The sequence below is a fragment of the Melozone crissalis genome, unplaced genomic scaffold (assembly GCF_028551555.1).
Source record: "Melozone crissalis strain CALT ecotype California unplaced genomic scaffold, PUWL_Pcris_2 ptg000057l_1, whole genome shotgun sequence".
Taxonomy (NCBI): Eukaryota; Metazoa; Chordata; class Aves; order Passeriformes; family Passerellidae; genus Melozone; species Melozone crissalis.
Window position 1 is genome coordinate 11,451,907 of NW_026535835.1, and position 19,591 is coordinate 11,471,497.

Below are 19,591 nucleotides of genomic sequence, written 5' to 3' on the forward strand. Positions count from 1 at the left end.
GCACTGCTGGCACCGGGCACCACCAGCACCGGGCACCACCAGCACCGGGCACTGCTGGCACCGGGCACCGCCGGCACCGGGCACCGCCGGCACCGGGCACCGCCGGCACCGGGCACCGCCGGCACCGGGCACCACTGGCACCGGGCACTGCCGGCACCGGGCACCACCAGCACCGGGCACCGCCGGCACCGGGCACTGCTGGCACCGGGCACCACCAGCACCGGGCACCGCCGGCACCGGGCACTGCTGGCACCGGGCACTGCCGGCACCAGCTCCTGCCCCGCCAGCCGGCGGCTCCCGACGCCACCGCAGGCTCAGGTTTGTGTGGGCCCCGCAGGAGCCCTGAACCCGCCCGGGAGGGGACTGCCCCTCCGCCACACCTCCCTGGGACTGGACACAGTGTCAGTTCATTTAAATTCATGTACCTTGCGCGGACGTGGCTGCTTCTGTCCCTGCTCGGGCAGCACAGGGGCAGCTTTGCCACACACTAGCCCCCAGAGCCGGGTATGAATCCATCCCATTTTCCCTCCATTCCCCACTGGATATTCTGCCAGGAGCTCTCGAAGGTGCACATTGTTGGGAAGGGCAGAACTAAAGCAGGTGCTACAATGACAGCTCGAGGCTCAGTTCCCAGGGATTTTCCCTGTACAACTTCCTCAGGGAAGATAAAGTACATCCAAAAAAGAAAAAAAAAAAAGCTTTGGGAAAAAAGCCAGTTTGTCCAGTCTGGTCCATGTACAGTCCAAGTGTGTGAAGCTTGGTCTGGGGAATGAGGGACTCCTGCAGCCTCCTTTTCCTCTCCCCTTTATTGCTAATTACCTGAAATTTAACCTAATCCACCACTTCTGTTAAGCTCCTTGTACTGCAGCTATCATGAACTTCTCAGTGTGGTAAAAAAAAAGTACACAGCTAAAATCTTATAGTTTGGATTAAAACCAGGGTTAGAGAAACTTCCCTGGCTCAGGAAGCCACTATTACCTTGAGGCGTGCAAACGGGGTTAAGGATCAACACTTCCCTTAGCAGGAACACCTGAGGCCAGAGCAGACATGGCAGGGCTGGGGAATGGCTTTGGATTGGAACAGGACGCGGCTCTGCAGCGCTACCGATCGCCAGCCTGGCGCGGGGCACAGGCGTGGCTCTGAACACGGCTGGAGCCCGGCGGGGGGATGAAGGAAGGCGTTAACTCGGGCAGCGGGTCAGGAGTTGATCATCTGGCAACGCGGCTGGATGGGAACTGTACAGGTCAAGTGCAGCGTCACACCCGGTGGAGGGCCCTTCGCGAGAGGCCGCGCGTGTCAGTCAGGTCCGAAAATAAAAAAATAAAATTAAAAAGCGACAATCACACGATCTTTTTGATGCTGTGACGCTTGAAGCTGCCGGCGCTTCGCTGCTTCTGCACTTGGCTGGCGGAGCCGTGGCGCATCCTCCCGCTGTTGGCGTGGCCGGCGGTGGGCGAGAGCTCCACGTTCTCCTTGTCGATCCCTGCGGAGACACGAGCGCCGGGCTCAGCCCCGGGCCGCCGGGATCCCGGAGGGGCCGCTCCCCCTGACGGCCGACCCCGCCGAGCTCCGCCCGCCTCCCCCGCGACGAGTTTAAAAAGAACCAAATACGATTTGTGACAGGGAAGGGCTGCAGAGCCGCCCGCTCCTGCCCTCCAGCCTGTGGGGCCGGCAGAGGGCAAAAGGAGAGTAAAACCAAGAAAACTTGGCTGTCTGGCTGGAAACAAGTCTGCTTAAGTGAAGGAAGGAGGAAAACACCAACCACCAAACTGACTCTTAATGAGTAAAGAAACGAATCTTAATGAGTAAAGAAACAGTTTCCTAAGGAGGGTCTTGAAAGGACACAGGCACAGAGAAACTGAGGCTGGGGCTCTTCATGAAAACTGCGCTGAGTTCAGCCTCACCAGGGGCAGGAAGACTTGTGGGGCTCAGGATGAGAATGGCACCAGACAGGTTTGTGCCCATAAACTTAGACCCTTCTGAGAAGCTTTGCATGTCCTCTGCAGGACCTTGTCCTTCAGAGCAAAACTCTGTTATGCTTTGCTAAAAGTCTCCCATCAAACAAACCTCAAAACTGAAGTGCTTTAGTGAAGGCCCCACACTGACACAACAGCACCACCCAATGCCAGCGTTAGAGCCCTCAGCAGTGGCTTTGGGCACTGTCACTGCACACCCAACAGCCCAGGGCTGGCTCAGTGCAGCCCTGCTCCTGAGCAATTGCTGCTCTTGAGACTGTGCTGTGAGTTAACCCCTGCAGCAGCCTCTCCGTGCAGCTGCCACACTGAGTCTGTCTGGGGAGTGCTCACCAACACCTCAGCAATGAAGAGCACGATGGGTGGTTTTATGCAAGAGGATACAACTACAATCAGCAGCAAAAATTAGGTTGTGTGACAGCAAATAGAAAGGTTAGAACAAAGTTCTGTTATTGTAAGTGACATATTCACAATTATGTGCAAGAAATTAACTGGTGTTGGCATTAGTGAGAACAAAGAACACCTTCCACACTCAGCACAGGGACAATGTGAGGGCTCCAGCCAGAGCCTGCACCTTCCTTTCCTGGTGTGGGTGGCAGCACAAAACTCCCAAACTATGCTGAGGACAGGGACAATCTATGGGCAGGAGCAAAAAACCCTCTTCTGCAGCTTTCTCTTACTTCTCCACACAAAGCAGAAATGCAGAAGCATGCAGCTCCTGATTTACTGCCCCGCTGTCTGCTGCAGTTTAGTCCAAACTCGTGTCTGTTTGCCCGTGTGTCCCTGCAGTCAGAGCTGAGTCCTGGCCAACCTAAGGAGCTCACACCAAACAGTTCATTTCAGCTTCACATGTGCAGCAGAGTGATTTCCATATTAAGCATCCCTCTTGTTACCAGATTTATTCTCAAGGCTGTGGGTGACTTTGTCATCCCCCAAGAAATGCACCAGCTTAGCACTTGCTGAAGCCATTCCCGTGTCAGAAACTGCTCCTCATGCCACAGCCCGGCCCTGATGCAGCTCAAGCAGCATTTCGTGCAAATATGATGAAAGAAGAGAGTACCTGGATGAGGCAGCTGCATGAAAACTGCAGACTTAGAGCAAGGCAGAGAAGCTTCACAGACACAGAATGAAAGAAATAAACGTAAGTGAATAATGTCCATGAGACTGGGAAGTGGAGGGAGAGGAACAGAGATGGTGACAGACAAAACATTTATAAACAATGATCCTGCATAGTTGTTTCCAGATGCAAGAAATTAATTTTTCATGTATCTGCAACTTAGTATTTGTAGCCATAATAAAAAAAACTCACTTGGCTGAAAATGTTTCTTTTAACAAAGTGCTGCTGAACACGTGGCCTTCACACTGGTGTTTTAAATTTAATTTCCAAGCAAACAGTGCTCAAAGTGCCAGCAGTGTGCTGTTTCAGACTCACTATTAACCTGAACAAGTTCCCTAGTTCCCAACTCTGCTTGTGGAGACTCTTAACCAGCCTTTGACAAAAGCCATCTGTTTGCACAGCACTTGGAAAGAATGTCTGACGAGTTGGATTAATTCCTTCCTCTCAGCTTGTAAAGGAAGAGGGAATGGAAAGTGGGGCAGAAGGAAGGAGGACATTTGCAGAGCAAAATGCTTCTTTCCCTTGCAGAGAGCCCAATCCTGCACCACCACCTCATCCTTGGAAAGGAACTGCTGGAGCCGCCACCGATGCTGTGTTCCAAATGGAAAGATGCTGCCCAGGATGTCCTTCCACACTGACTGCAAGGTATGTTCCCAAAGAAATCCCCGTTCCCAAATAATCCCAACAGCCTTGCCTTGCTCCTGCTGCTCCTCTGAACCCTGAACAAACCATCCCAGTGCCTGTGAGCCAGGGATCCCCTGCAGGGCACATGTTCCAATATAAGTGCTGCTGTTCTGATGCCCTTAATTCTCTTCCCTTCACATGGAGTGACCTGGGAGACAATTTTTGTGCTGGATAAAATCCAGGATCTGAATCAACAGGGTAACAGCTCAGGAACAATTTAATATTTGTTTGACTCCACAATGCACCAATGTTTGACACATTAACACATCCAAAGAGCCAAGGAGGCTCCTAAAGCAGGAAATTCCCCATTTCCCCCACCCAGATGGAACCAGAAGAGGCACTGACCTGGGGAGTGCTGGGAAGTGGCAAGTGAGGTCATGGAGTTGGAGAGATTGAGGTTTGCAGTGATGCTGAGCTGGCTCTGCACCGCTGGAGGATATGGAGAGGTGGGGGTCAGGAGAGATTCTTCACTGGTTTCCTCATCAATTCCAGGCAAATAGATGTCAATCAATGCATCCAGGAACTTTACGATGAGTTCTGCATAGTCTGGGATTTGGGTTTGCTGTGGGAGATGGGGGAAAAAAAAGTTGTTCCTTCCATTGTCAGTTTGAGCTTTGCTCCAGAGCTCACTCTCAAGTCCCTCTGTTTTGCCGGCAGATTTTCAAGAGCATTTGATGTATCTGTAAAAACTCAATTTGTGGCCTTGTCCAGATCAATCTAACTGTTCGCACTGCAGACCAGGTGTCAGTGTGATCTCAGTGTGTGGGAGCCCAGGGCAGGAAAAGAGGCTGCAGAGCCCCTGCCCCAGCCCCACACCTGGGCCACCTCCCTTGGGATGGCTGGACACACGGGCAGTGCCCCACTGGTTCTGCTCCAACACAAAATTTAGCCTCCTGGAATCATCACTCTTACTAAATTAACCCCTACCCTGTCAGATACATGTGATGAACTGACCCTGGGAGCAGGAAAAGCTGCACTCACACACCTGGCTGCTTTTACCCCACTTTGGTAACTTATCTATCACAGCACCTGCTGCAGGCCCAGGGCTGGTTGTAGCCCTGGAGGTGCCCCCGATGCTCTCTCCTCACTCATATGAGGATGATGCTCCTTATGAGCATCTTTGCTGCAGCACCAACGTGCCCAGAAAGGTCAAACAGCCCAGACCCCACAGAGCTCTTACCTTGGAGAAGGGGCCAGCAAACCTCCACAGCCCATTAAATCCAAAACCTGCAACAACAAATGGAACACCACCATGAAAGCCCAGCTCCCACCTGACAGAGAACAGAGCGCGCTCCCAGTACAGCACTTCTTTTAAAAAAAAGGAAAAATATTTACTCTGTAGATAGGATGTTTGGTATTGGGGTGGAGACTCCTCATGGTACACAACACTCTGCACAATCCCATGAATTGGATTCAACAAGTTTGGGTCCTGGCACAGCGATAAAAGGGTATTGATCTTGGAATCCAATAAATTATGCCTGAGGAAAGGAAAAGTGGCTTAGTTCTTGGTCATGAAATAAAATAAACCTGCAGTTCCCAACTGACTTTAGCAACCAGCACTTCAGGTGGGATTTTTGCCCCAGCAGTGATTTCAGAACACAATTCCCAACTCTGTTCCATGAGGACTCTAATGATGTGCTCAGGTCAGTTTGTGAACACCTGCCCACCTTAACTTCTGACAGCTGGGTTTCCTTTACACATATTCACTCCAGCAAAACTACAACAGGTGTCTAAAGAAACACCCAAAGAGCACCTGCACTAGGCTTTAAATCAGATTTGAAACACCTGGGGCACAAATTAAAATCAACCAGCATGGACAGACTGCAGCCTGTAACCTCCATGTAAGCTAGTGCCTCATAGAGCTAGTGCTCCTGGACCAGAGAGCTCTAAAGAAGAGCCATTGTAAAAGAAGAGTTATTGTAACCACAACTTCAGGTACTCACACAACAGGAAAGACCTTTGGGAAGACAACGCTGGCCTCTGCTAAATACTCGTAGAGGATGCGCTGGTCGAACTCGTCCGTGGTGTATTTCACCAGCGTGGCCTGCCAGGGAAGGAGCTGTTAGTGATCTGTGTGGTTACAGCCTTTGCTGAAAGGGTTCAACATTTCTGACTACCAGAAAGCAGTGCTAGAAAAGATTGATTTATGTCTCTGTTGAGAAACAACAGAACCAGTTGGCAACAATTTGTCTTTTGCCAATAAATATATCTCATCAGTTTTTTACACAACTGAGCGTAGCTGGAGTGGGAACTGCAGTGGTACAGCTGAAGAAAGTGCTATCAGACTGCACCTCTGACTAGTTAATGACTTTTAAACTGGATCATCCTGGGATTCAAATAATGCTCATTTCTTTTAAACTATAATGTATTAATAACCTTTTGTTATACAAAATAGTTTGTCATAAACTCAGCCAGGAAAAACTCTAAGGAACATGTTTGTTTTGCTGGGAGTTAAAAGGACATCAGAAAATAGCAGACAACACACAGAAGAAAGCTTACAAGAACTGTAAGCAGCAGAGCTTGAATTTTTGGGTCAGTCAGAACTTCTTCATCCAGGAGGACGTTTGACTCGGACACGGAAACTTTCCGGAGGTGTGGGTGCTGCTGTGGTGATATTCTCTGGGTTTCTGCCAGATAAAAAAGAGCAACTCATCCAGAGCAAAAGAAACCCAAAGCAAGACAGAATCAGGTTCTGCGCACCGGAGTCAGTCATGTGCAAACCTCAGAGCTCGCCGGCCTCGTCACAAAGGTCAAAGCAACGACTGCGTCGGAGTGCAGCAGCACTGCACCACTACATGGGATGTGTTATCAGATGGCAAACAAAAACCCCAATTTCCTCTTCAGTGAAATACAGGCCCAGGGGTGTAAGTACCAAATTTAGGGTCAGGCAGATACAAGAGAAGAACCCTGGTCTTGCATTGCAATTGGGGGTGAGGGCACAGGAAGCAGATGGGGGAGAAGATGAAGAGAGGCATTCCAGGCATCAGCTCACGTTCCATCTCCTGCAGGAATTTGCAGCTGGGGCTTATTAACTTATAGAAGGCCAAATGCTATTGATTTCATTGCACTCTTATATGCGGTCCTTTAGAGCTGCCCCTGATTCTGCACCTGTAAACTGAGCAGCTCCAGTGCAGCTGCCAAAGATATGAAGGCTGCACCCTGCAGAAGCCATTGCTAAGAAAAGTGCTTCTCCCTTACCTTGGAGTAACCTTGGTAAGTAAACACTGAATTTAGAAATAGCCCTTTGTATAGATATACAAAGCGTTTACAATTAGTATCGTTCTTAAAATGTTAGTCCTGTGTCTCACCCATTTCATAATCATTTTCGGCTACTCTCCTCATTTTGGGAGGCGTTGTGATTCCAGATTCCATGTCTTGCCTTTTAGGAGCCTTTGTGTCCGATATCAAATGGTCAAAACTTTTCCTTGTACCTAAAAACAATTTATCAAGCAATTAAAAACATTAAACCTAAATCCATACTCTAACTTTTTCTGATTTTCTGGCCAAGCTACTCCCCTATCTACCATGTGTTGACAGGAATCTGTGGACCTTTTCACCATTTTCAGGGATGGGACAGAAAATACGATCACACCATGCCGCTCTCCATCACAGCTTCCAGAGTGCTTCACAATACACAGGAGGGAGCATGCAATTAGTCAGGGGGGCATGCCATGGACTCCTGGCCCCCACACGGAATACACATGCCAGGACGTGGTTACTGAAAAGGAAGCAGGAAAGGGCTGGAATGAAGGAAATGCCCCTGTTCTTCCACCTGTGTAATGCCAAAGGGCTTCCACAAGTTCTGCAAAGCAACTCAGCTTGTTCCTCTGATACATGAGTTTGTTGTAAACATGATGCACTGAGAAGCCATGAGTACAAATCAGATTGTTTACACACATCTACCATGTTCTGGAACCATCTCCTCCAGCCCCAACCAGAGCACTCAATGGAGCAGCTAAAAATCCACCTCCTGGGTTTGCTGGAAAGGGCTGGGAGCACAAAACTGGCACTAGGCACCTTCGGGAAATGGAGTATCTTGTTTTCTCCACTTCAACATGCACATCTTGAGCATCGCTCTTGCTCCCCCCATCATGGCCAAAAGAACTGAGTCCTCTTTAACTGTCCAGTGCCCTGAAATTTGCATTTTGCAGAAACCACATTTATTCCTCTCAATCAGGAATAAGCCCTTAAAGCCAGAACTAATACAAGAACATTTTTTCTCCAGTAACGCTTCCCAGGGTATTCTGTAGACAGATCAATAAATTAGTTATGTTAATAACCTAGAAGCTTTTTAGTGTTGGCTTGTGAAGGCTGCCCCATGTCCAAGCTCATGGATTTCCGGGTGCGAGGGCTGATCTGTCCCACTGTTGGGTAACTGGCAGCCAGGTGTCTGTCTGACCCCTTGGGGGATGACCAGGGCTGGTGTTCCTTTAGTGTCCTGAAAGTGCAGAGAAATTCAATTAAGAAAATCTTAAAACTATGCTATTTAGGCAGAGGTTTTTCAAGCAGCCAAACTATCCTTTCTTAAACCCATCTTTCCTACCCGGTTAATTTCCCCAAAACACATAATAACAAATAGCAATTACTTTGCTTGCAAAGATGTCTGGGCTACTGAAAACAAACAATATGATGTGAATGTGATGCTGAAGGGATAAAAAATAAAGCCATGAAAAGAACACAAGCAAATCAGCCTATGGGGTAAGATGAAATATATTTTGTCATCAGCCACTCCAATCTCAGTGCTAAGAACAGAGATCATGAGTGAAGTGCTCCCTGTTGAGGACACAGGCTCTCCTTGGCACTTCCAGTTGATTTCCTGGCTGATCTCTCTGGCTGCACACAGGCTGTAACAAGGTGTCAAGGTTTCCCAGTGGCACAGACAGCTCCATGCCCTGGAGCTCTTAAAAGGACAAACAAAATGTTCCTCTAAAATATAAATGAGATTAAATCAGTCTCATAGAAAGATTTTAGCAAAAGGTTTAACAGCCTCCAGAGCAGTTAAGCTCTGAAAATTAAATCTGCATGAATTGCACATCCAAATTTCTGTGACTCCTGACCCCAGTGTAAGGAGGAAATTGCTCAGGAGCCCCCACAGCCCAAGGACTCAGCGCTATCAGTGGGGCTCAGCTCACTCACTACAGGAACCAGGCTTTGCAATGTGGGTAACTGATCTAAAAGTGAGACAACCAACCTATAGCTAGTGTCACTGTGATGGATGGGGAATGTGTCCATGGGAACATTTTCCATTGACACGTCTGTCAGCAAGAGAGACTTCCTGTGCTTGAGGCTGCAGCGGCTCCGCACCTCCTCCGACACCGTCAGCAGGGCTGCAAACACACAGCAAGGCAAGGCAAGGCAAGGGGAGCTTTCACAGCAGAACACAGTCAACAGTGAAACATTACTCCAGCCTCCTGCATTTCTTACAGGCATCAGCGTACCTTTACACCAACACCACTGAGCTGCAGCTACACCTTGGGGAATGTACAGATTAAAACCAGATAATTTAAAAAGAATTTTGTTTCCCATCCAGTTACAATGACAAGATTTAGAAATTTGCCGTCACATGGTCACAATTTCTATGTCCAGACCACTAGAAACTTGAAGGCTGTCAGGCATACACTGGATTATTTACACCAAGAAACCTCCAGCCTCCCTGAAGAAGTGCCAAAGCTGTAGAGGATGTCCTGTGCTGGCAAAGCCCTCAGCCCCCAAAAAACCTTCCCAATGTGCCCACCCTGACCACACTCCTGTCCACCAGTTACAAGTTTTCTTTGTGCTGTACAATTTTAACAAGCTGAACCTGAAGGAATCCCACAATAACCAGTCCTTTTCAGTCAGCTCAGACTGGAAAGGAGGTTTGGCTCATTACCTGCCAGGTAAGCCACGCTCTGGGTGTTCACCTCGAACTTGTCACAGTTCCTGTGTTTGTTAACCAGAGCAAGGAGTGTGTGCAAAATCCTCACTGTTCTTGCTACAGTGGTAGGGGAAGGATGCCTGTACCCTAAGAAACAAAAGATTGTATTTAACTTCTGAATCCATATTTATGAAGCACTAATATTTTGAAAGCATTTATAAATATTTTCCAGCACGTTCTCAGACATTCCATCTCAAGGGTAAGAGAGCACAGTGCTACTAGAAATGGCACATTTAAGACTAATTCTTTTTACCCCTCCCTCAAAACTGCATAATTTCAAATGTCTGTGCATACATTATATCTGTTATCTCACAAATCAGTCTTCTAAAAATCCCAGTGAGCCTGAGCACAGGCAAACAGGGAGAGATATTCTTGGAGGAAGAAGTAAAAGACTGCAGCAAATGAAGCTCTGCACCCTGTGACAGTTCAGAACTTTTAGCAGCAGCACTAAAGACCTTCACAGGAGACATATAAAGTAAAACTGGTGAAGTCCTTTAATACAAGAGTGTTTAATTCTGCACCTACTCTGTAATCCAAGTTTCTCAAAATCCATCACCCAATGTAGCCCCTTTATCTCTTGACTTGTTTTTATTCCTGAAGTAAGAGCCATCTCAAACAAAGAGCATTATGCACTCTTACCTTTCAGGAGATGTCCCACTAGTGCAAAGTTAAAGTTGGAGTTGAAATTTAGCCCAACAAAATGATCCATCTGTTTGCAGTGCCATTCCAGTGGTCTCCTGATCTCCATGAACACTTCTTCTGGGCTCTGACCCACAAAAACAAAATACAAGAGCACCTTAGTTGAAGTTACTCAGGACGTGTCAAGTTTGTTGGGTTTTTTGTTTAAGTGGCAGAACAGTTCTTTCAGAGGCTACAGGAAAATATCAAACACTTTCTCACAGATCACATCTGGACATTTCTGTTCCAGTTTCCAACAGAGTAATGACAACTTCTCTCCACACGTTTATCTGTGGGTATCACCCGAGTGTAACAATTTCTAATGCAAATTCAGGTTTAGTTCACAAGGACAAAGCTGGTTTTTCCCTTTTCTGCAGCTCTGAGGGCTGCAGGAGCGCAGGCTGTGGGCTCACCTTGTCGTTGAACACGCGCAGGCTGTCCAGGGTGTGCAGGTTCTGCTCCAGCAGGGCTGTCCCTGCCGAGTACAGGTTCACCTCATCCAGCTGCAGCACGGCCATGGCCACCCAGAACAGAGCCTTGTGCATAGGGGAGTCCTGCAGGGAGAGAAAGAGCCACCCCTGCCCCTTAGAGCCAGTTCCTGCAGCTGAAGGAACAACCAGGAGGGAGGGCAGGGCTTGTCCCCCTTGTAGCAGGTTTTGTCCTCAGCCACACCCATTCCAAGGGAACAGATGCTCACATGGACCTGTTAATGCACTTCACAGGTGAACAGTAGAAAGGAAATGAATTTCAAGCCTTGTTTGCACCTCCCAAGCCATTCCTGCTCACCTCCATCCCTTCCTTGCTCAGTGTCAGAGCCACCCTGCCCTGCACCAGCCTGAGCAGAAACGGGTCTGTGGTTCTCCACCTGAACATGGACTGCAGCTCTGCACACAGCACTGGCCAAGCACTTCCTCCTCAACACCAGAGCCACACACAGGAGGAACTGGCACCGAGCACACGCTGGGTGCCCTGAGCAGAGCTGTTGGCAGAGCAGGTTTCACTCACACCAGGAGCTGATTGTCCCTGCAGTGCCCCCGGAGCGCTCTGAGGCAGAGCCTGGCAGTGACCCAGGCTGGCTGAAGGAGCAGCCCCCACACGAGGCCGTGCCCCTGGCGTGCAGGGCAGCAGCACTCACAGCTCAGGCTGCACTGGAGCCTGGGGAGGAACGGGCACAGCCTGGGCACAGCCTTTGCCCAACTGCCAGGGCCCCGCTCCGGGAACAGAACAGAACATTCCCAGCATTTCTCAAGCCTTTGCACTGGTCCCACAATCTGCCACACTTCCCATTTGTGCTCCTTCCATGCATGAATCACAGTGAAGTGAGAACTGCAGAAACCCCAACATTTAACTTGTATTTCTGAGATCATACCCATAATCACAATTAACAACATACATTCTCTGTTTATTCAAAAGGGTGGTGATTTACCTTGTTAAGAAGAGGCTGCAGCTTGGTGAGGGCTATAACTGTGGCTTCTATTAGAACTTGGCTATTATAATTATCAGGGCCTTTTAAACAGCTCTCAAGTCCCTGTTTGAAAAAAGAGAGTAATTAAAAATACAACCATAATTACATTTTGCTTTGTAAAAAGAAGATCAAAGATCTGCACAGTAACTGTTTTTCTCAATTACTTACAAAGCCTGAGTTCATTTTAAACCAACTCTCAAGAAGTTTTCCAAATGGAGATATAGACAGCAGAAATAAATGTATGACTGCACAATGTACCCTAACAGTCAGGCTGCAGGGGGTTGTAAGAGCTGTAGAAAAGCTCTTTTATCATTTAGACACGATTCAATTAAAGTTTGTGTCTATAAAACTCTAATGAAATGCTTAAAGGACACATATTTAGTACATTTTTAACCTGCTGTGGAACACAACCTGCTTTAGAATGATGGAACATCATTGTCAGGCCAGGCACCTGCTTCAAAGTTTTCTGATATATATCAGCTCTTTACTATATTTACCTACCACACATGAGGTCATTCACTTCCTTTAAGAAAAAGGAAGCTATGCATCATGTGCATGCTGATAAATGCCACAACAGAAAATTTCTCATTTATTCAAATACTGACTGCTGGATCTACCTGTGTCAGGAGTTTTAAACTCAATACTGAGACCTATTGATACTCTAGAAATCACAGCAGTGATGGAACTTATTCAATTTAAATTCAGATGTCACCAAATCCATTTTAATTCAGAAGCCTGACCTACAGAAAGTGTATTTCCAATCAGTTCTACACAAGAATATGCTAGAAAAAACATTTATCCTAAAATTATGCCAGATTCTATATTTGATAGGAAAATAAAGCTAAAAATAGCCACTTTATGAGTCACAAAGGAAAACAGACAGACCCATATACCTTGCTGAGAATTCGGATTATTTGTTTTATTTGTCCATGAGACACTCGTTTACTTATACAGCCAAAGACAACCAATGCTCTTGGCTGCAGGGAGGGGTTGTACTGGAATGCAAACCTGTGAAGAAATAGAGCACATTGCATTAAACAACATATATACAACAAAATATACATAACAAAAAGATGAGAACTCTGGGTGTACTGCACAGGCAGGGAGGGCTCAGGGTTTGAAGTCTGACTTACTTTTGAGCTAGTTCAGTCCACTGGTCCAGCCACTTGCACGTTGGAATATCCCTCATACAAGCCTAAAGAGAATTAGACTATTTGAATAGATGTAACGTGGAGAAAATGTATTTGTACAACTGGGAATGTGCAGAGGTTTGGCTCTCAGAAATCAGCTGTTAACTTTCAGCAGGGAGGAGGCACATCCCCTGCCCCTGCTGCCTGTCCCTCAGGGCTCCCCCCTGTCCCCACACACCTCCATGATCTCCCTCAGGGCTCCCTCCTGTCCCTCAGGGCTCCCCCTGTCCCTCAGGGCTCCCTCCTGTCCCTCAGGGCTCCCCCCTGTCCCTCAGGGCTCCCCCTGTCCCTCAGGGCTCCCCCCTGTCCCCACACACCTCCATGATCTCCCTCAGGGCTCCCTCCTGTCCCTCAGGGCTCCCCCTGTCCCTCAGGTCTCCCCCTGTCCCTCAGGGCTCCCCCCTGTCCCTCAGGGCTCCCCCCTGTCCCTCAGGGCTCCCCCCTGTCCCCACACACCTCCATGATCTCCAGCAGGGCCCTGTCCCTCAGGGCTCCCCCCTGTCCCTCAGGGCTCCCCCCTGTCCCCACACACCTCCATGATCTCCCTCAGGGCTCCCCCCTGTCCCTCAGGTCTCCCCCTGTCCCTCAGGGCTCCCCCTGTCCCTCAGGGCTCCCCCCTGTCCCCACACACCTCCATGATCTCCAGCAGGGCCCTGTCCCTCAGGGCTCCCCCCTGTCCCTCAGGGCTCCCCCCTGTCCCCACACACCTCCATGATCTCCAGCAGGGCTCCCCCCTGTCCCTCAGGGCTCCCCCTGTCCCTCAGGGCTCCCCCCTGTCCCCACACACCTCCATGATCTCCAGCAGGGCCTCGGTGACCGTCTCCAGCGAGGTGAGGGCGAAGGTCTCTCGCTCGTAGGAGCCGGGCGAGAAGGAGCGGTCGCGGTAGCTGGAGCGGAACGCGATCACCGCCGCCGACTTCACTTTGCTGATCCCAAACAGCAAATAAAACTTGGGCAGGGAGAACTCGGTCAAGCTCAGCCTTAAAACTTGCTTGGTCTCCTCTGTAGAACAAAGTTGCACATTTTATATTGACTCCAGGGACATTCAAATGCACATTTCCCCCCAGGGACACAGCCAAGGTCCCTGTGCCCATTCCAGCACCGCTCCCTTGGCCACTGCCCCGGGTCGGGCACAGCAGCTCTGCTCTCCTGCCCTGACTGCTGAGATCAGCCACGAGGACTGGATTCTAGAGACTCTACACAGCCACTTGTGTAAAGATGTGGCTCGATCTGTTCTCCTCACAGTGATTCAGAAAATGGAAACCCAGAGTGTTCCTGCTCTGAAATACCGACAGAACTGGAAGTTCAAACTGCAGCAGACTCTGCTTTTGGCTCTGGCACTCACATGAAGAAATACACTTAAAGCAGAAGAAAATGATGGCCCTGCTCTGGCACTGACTATCTGTACAGTTCTGACCTTTCAGTTGATTTCAGTGTACTTCAAACCCACTGTGTGAGCAGGAGGCTCAGCACCCCGTGCATGAGAGCACAGACACACAGACACCTCTGTGTGTGTGCGCGCACACCCACGCTCCCTGCTGATATCTATAGACAAAATGAGAGACTATAAAAAAAAAGACAAGATCACATAAACTTTGAATTTTTCTTCTGCACAAAATTCAGCCTGGTTTCACATTGTGCTTCTGGGCTAAGAAGTGCCAAATTGCCAATATCAATTATTTTAGGACTGCTAAAATACAGCAGTAGATAAAATACCTGTTTTAATACTGTAAGTTCACAATTCCCTTATGTAATTGGTATTTTTGTTACCATGTTATGCAACCCTTCACAAGATGTACATGAGCCAGTTTTAGCACAGATGTATTTTCTCCTTTGCCTTACCAGAAAATCACTGGTACTTTCTTCTCTTTTTCTAAAACCCATTATACAAACAATTCACGCTAGGCACCTGCTCTAAGTAGGATATTTTTTAATTCCATACTCATTTCTTGTTGATCATATCCTCATTCTGATTTGTATTCATGCTGAACTACAACCCACTTTTTTCAAACTCTCAGAATAGTTTGCAGAGAAAGACAACTCAAATATTTGTTAAACAAATTAAGGAGCAATCAGCTTCATTGAAAATCCAAAAAAGCTCACCACTGAAGTGGAGCTGTGAACAAGTGCAAAGAGAGTGAATGATGTTGATGACGAGCCCGTGAGTGGAAGCTCTGAGGGAAAGGGGCCCCGTGGCCACCAGCAGAGTCACCACGTGGAAGAGGTAGGGCAGATGTGCAGCCACGTCCAGGGAGTTGTTGAAGGAGAGCATGAGCATGTACCGAGCCAGAATGGCAATGTCATCCCACATCAGGTGCTGCTCCAGCGTGGGTGTGGGGGACAGGCAGGTCTTGTCAATGATTTTACACATCCTCCCAATCACCTGAAAAGAGAGCAACCATTCTGTTCTACTCAAACAGGGAGCACAGCTCAGAATTTCAATAAAAACGATCAGCACTCTACTGCTTGGAATCTATTTTATCATGGCTTCTGCACTGTTGCCTGCCCTGACTTACCAGAAAGCATCTCAGTGTCACATTTGTAAATAACTAGAAATTCTCTAAAAGGAAATGAAGGCAAAGAGAGAACTCACTTTGCTTGACACCAGTTTGACATTGCCAGAAGCCAGTGCTACAGCTGTGTCTGCCATCACCTCAGCTTTGATGGAGCCCAAGCCCCCCGTGGCACTGGTTTTGATGAAACTGTCCAACACTACATCCAGCAGATCTGTTATCTGACAGAGAAAAAGAGTCAGATTAACTTTACTTTTGCACCACGAACGACCCTTTGAACAGCAGTAATTCATTTCTTTAGCTGAAGATGCACAACTGTCACAAACTGAACCATCCATGTTAGGGACTCGTTACCCTTCTGGCAAAAAGCCCCATGTAAATTTTAGAAGCATAAAGCTGAATTCCATTAGGTTTTACTACCAGTGATTCAGAACTAGAAACTAACTTTAGCACTATTTTTATTTCATGTTCCACTTTAAAGTATAACTCTTTATAAAATGCTGACCAGGAAGAAGAAACCTGATGTGGAGTGTTTGTTTACAGAGGATGCAGAAGCAGTACCTGTCCCAGGCTGCCCCATATCTTGGCCTGAATGGAAGGGTACATCTGCTTCTCGTTGATGGTCATGGTGATGAGCTTGTCCAGGATGGCGGTGACGCGCTGGCGCTTGGCGTCGTCGTTGTGCTTGCAGAAGCGCACCAGGTTGGACAGCCAGGGGGTCATGTACTCCAGGCACAGGTGCTTCAGCTCAATGCCTGCAACAAAGTGCTCATCACACACGGCCAGCACTGCCCCCCTTCATAAATAACTCCTCCTTCCAGTTTTAGTGCCTGAAACAATTACTGTCCCAGCTGAGCAAAGAACACCGGGCCAACAGAGAGGCTTCAAAGAGGCATGGCAAAAGGAGAGAGCAACAGAGCCAGTGAGGAAGCTCAGTTGACTAAGCTAGATCTAAAATCCTTTTAGAGATTAGTATCTTTTCAAATTCATGGTTGGCACTAACCACACTGGAGTTACTTACTGGATTTGCTGAATCCTGAAATACACTCCTCCAAGAACTCCAAGGTGAGGTGTGGCTCGTTTGCTGCAAGAGTCTTACTGATAGATACAATAAATAGTGTGTTGTTGGCAGGAATACACAGACCTGAAGTTTCCAGTAACTGGCCCTCAATCTTTAAATTAAAGGTACAGGTTAAGGCACATAGAAGATTATAGGCAGCAGACCTGTAACAAAGCAAACAATGTGATTTGTAAGAGCTTTCTTGTACTTTTGAACATATACATGTTATATACCACAGTACTGACATTTCAAAAATCAATTCAATGCTGCTGTAGTAGAAATTACATCTAAATTCCAAAACGTTTTCCCCTGGACAGGCTACAATTTGGAGCAAAAAAGAATTTCCTTGGAGAAATAGAAGAAATGATTCCTCCACTTGCTCTGAACAATTGCTGATAAGGTTACAGAGTATGTTTGAAGGGCTTTGTATTGGGTTTCCCAGAACACCATGGAGTTCCAGGAAATTCTAAATCTCTCCAGGTGTACCTTAGCTGCTGGGAGAGAGCCTGCCGAGCCTGGGAGAGCCTGTTCTGACACAAATCACAAGCTGCTCTAAGGGGTACAGCTCCCACGTTCTAAACCACGAAGCTCAACACCATGGAAATGGTATGTACCAATAAACACAGAGTGCAAAGCAAACTACTGCTCCTCATAAAGAGAAATTAAGTTTCCTTCACTCCTTCACTTCCTCTGACAGTGTGTGCCCTTCTTCACTCACAGGAACTCAATTATTTAGTGAGAACTGCATTGTATGGAGCCGTGGTTCTGCTCAAGAGGCTCTCCAGCAGTGGAGCAGCCCGAGGAGCCCCTGAGGAGCAGAGGAGCAGCAGAGCAGAGCTGTTACCGCAGGCTGGGGTCGGAGCTGCCCAGGTTGAGCAGGGCGATGTTGAGCAGCGTCCCGGGCACGTCCTTGGGGCGGATCTTGGTGTGCTGGGGGATGGAGTCGGGCTGCGACAGCTCCCAGCGCGTGCGGATGTGGATGATGGACCTGACGATGGCCTCGCACTCCTGGTGCATGAAGGTCAGCGGGGTGCCCTGGTTGGCAATGGTCAGGGTGAACTGGTTCTCATCCACCAGGCAGATCTCCTCGATCTCAGAGGCGTAGTAGATGTCGTTGAGGAACACGGTCTGGCCCAGCACCCGCGTGCGCTCCGCTGACGTCACCTGCACCGCGGTCGAGCCGACCTTGGGGACACAACAGAAAACTGCTGCAGCACCTCTGGGTAATCACACAGAGAAAACACTCACACCTACTTTTAGCAAAGATGAATGTATGAAATTTTGTGCTTCCTAATGGAGTGTACTAGAAAGCTGTGATTTCTCCTCAAGACAAGGGAGGAGAATTAAGAGACAGTAAAATCATATTCCAATCCCTAAACAAATATAACAGATCACTAGGAACAGCATTAAAAGCACTTACTTTAATAGAAACTTTGGTGTCTTTATGAGCCAGTTTGAGAGCATTGTGAAACACTTTCAAGTCCTCCTCCAAAGCCAAGGTAGCTGCTGGGAGTTTCTGCTGGTCGTGTTCGATGTGCTCTGCCAGCTTCCCTGGAGAGTCTATGAAAACAAGCCTTTTGCTCCCTTTCAAACCTGTCAAGAGCCTTTCATGGTATTTGGTGTATTCTCTGACCCAAGAGTTACAGTTATAAATAAAAACTGCTGCAACATTTTCATAAGCAAAGCCTGGAAAAACTACAAACCATTTAGAAAGAAAGTCTGTTTTAAAGCGATTACTGGGGCCAGCGTGTGTGAGGTCCACCACAATTTCATATGGCTTTGCATAGTATGGCTTCAGGGTCAGCAGCACGTGGTAGATCAGCAAATCCCCGTTGATCTGACCAGTCTTGAACCTGTAAGACAGGACAGACATGGCTGGGTGATGCTTGAGGCCCACAGCACAAACCCTGAGTGCCCAGGCACACCAAGAGCACCCCAGTCCTGCCCTGAGGCAGAGTCACCCTTGTGGCAGCCCTGCAAACAGGACTGGGCCACAGCAGGGACACCACACCGGCCTCAGGCACTGCCTCACGCTCTGGCCACGCTTAGTGCCCACGATGAGGGGGCTTGGATTCAACCCAGCTTCATCCTCAAGTGCCCCACAACCTCCAAGTGCCTCTAACTTTGTAACAGCCTTAGACATTCAAATCATATCTATACTTGTATGTGGAAAATGATATTTGTCTCAGGAGTCTTAATAACCAAACATCCACACCCCAACTTTTTCAGAGGGTCCAGAGCCACTCCAGTGACTCTACCCTGCAGCACTCCAATGCTTGGGGGTGTTTCTGAGAATGGTCAGTCCTCTGAGGAGGACAGAGGACTTGCCTACAAAAATACCTCTTTTCAAAAACATTCACATAATTGAGAATAGTTTTTCTCACTTAAAAGTTCTCTGAATTTTGAGATTGGGCAATGCATTAGCCTAAACGACATCTCCGGGTTCACACAGCAGACTGAATTCTAGTAAGAATTAATTAAAAATAAATTCATCAGCAGCTTATGAAATTTTAAGGTATTTTTAAACACCTGTCACTGTTCTGAGCTGTCATTAACTCTTCCAAGGCAAACAACAGGCTACAGAAGAGCTGATAAATGCTCAGAGCACAGGTGTAGCTTTAAGGGTTTTGGGACACTTGTCTTGATAGCACCTGAGTGCAGGACAACTCAGGAGACAGAACACAGAAAACTCATCTGCACAAGAGATTTCCACCCCCGTTACCTCCGGTGGTTCTGAGAGCTAAGTTGGGCAAGTGGTGTTTTTCCCCCAACATGTCATGGTAGAGCTGTTACCAAAGGAAGTGTGTCATAGCTGTGGTTTTAGTTCCCCACTTAGAGCCACATGTCATTGCAGTTACAGGTTTGCCTAAAAAACATCAGCACTGCCCAAATCTCCCTGCTGTACACTGATGGCTGCCTGCATCCCAGGAGCAAATATATGCACAAAGAAATCTTATTGCCAAAGGACTAAATATCTGAAACATCCATGTTCTGTCA

The 19,591-nt window shown here is 48.0% G+C and overlaps 1 protein-coding gene across 2 annotated transcripts in view; it reads right to left on the reverse strand.

The window, feature by feature from the left end:
* Positions 1-280: 280 nt before the first annotated feature.
* NF1 (neurofibromin 1) overlaps positions 281-19,591 on the reverse strand; it is a 78,096-nt gene continuing 58,785 nt past the window's right edge. For both annotated transcript variants that reach the window (XM_054287470.1, XM_054287471.1), the window contains 22 exons: positions 18,015-18,447; positions 17,439-17,779; positions 16,556-16,758; positions 16,096-16,289; positions 15,615-15,755; positions 15,125-15,404; positions 13,809-14,023; positions 12,965-13,026; positions 12,725-12,839; positions 11,793-11,894; positions 10,780-10,920; positions 10,328-10,454; positions 9,644-9,775; positions 8,966-9,101; positions 8,055-8,212; positions 7,083-7,205; positions 6,274-6,401; positions 5,718-5,818; positions 5,110-5,252; positions 4,955-5,001; positions 4,120-4,336; positions 281-1,483 (listed from right to left, as the gene is read on the reverse strand). In XM_054287470.1, coding sequence (XP_054143445.1) covers positions 1,341-1,483; positions 4,120-4,336; positions 4,955-5,001; positions 5,110-5,252; positions 5,718-5,818; positions 6,274-6,401; positions 7,083-7,205; positions 8,055-8,212; positions 8,966-9,101; positions 9,644-9,775; positions 10,328-10,454; positions 10,780-10,920; positions 11,793-11,894; positions 12,725-12,839; positions 12,965-13,026; positions 13,809-14,023; positions 15,125-15,404; positions 15,615-15,755; positions 16,096-16,289; positions 16,556-16,758; positions 17,439-17,779; positions 18,015-18,447 — 3,682 coding nt within the window. In that variant the 3' untranslated portion in view covers positions 281-1,340. The remainder of the gene's footprint in view (positions 1,484-4,119; positions 4,337-4,954; positions 5,002-5,109; positions 5,253-5,717; positions 5,819-6,273; positions 6,402-7,082; positions 7,206-8,054; positions 8,213-8,965; positions 9,102-9,643; positions 9,776-10,327; positions 10,455-10,779; positions 10,921-11,792; positions 11,895-12,724; positions 12,840-12,964; positions 13,027-13,808; positions 14,024-15,124; positions 15,405-15,614; positions 15,756-16,095; positions 16,290-16,555; positions 16,759-17,438; positions 17,780-18,014; positions 18,448-19,591) is intronic.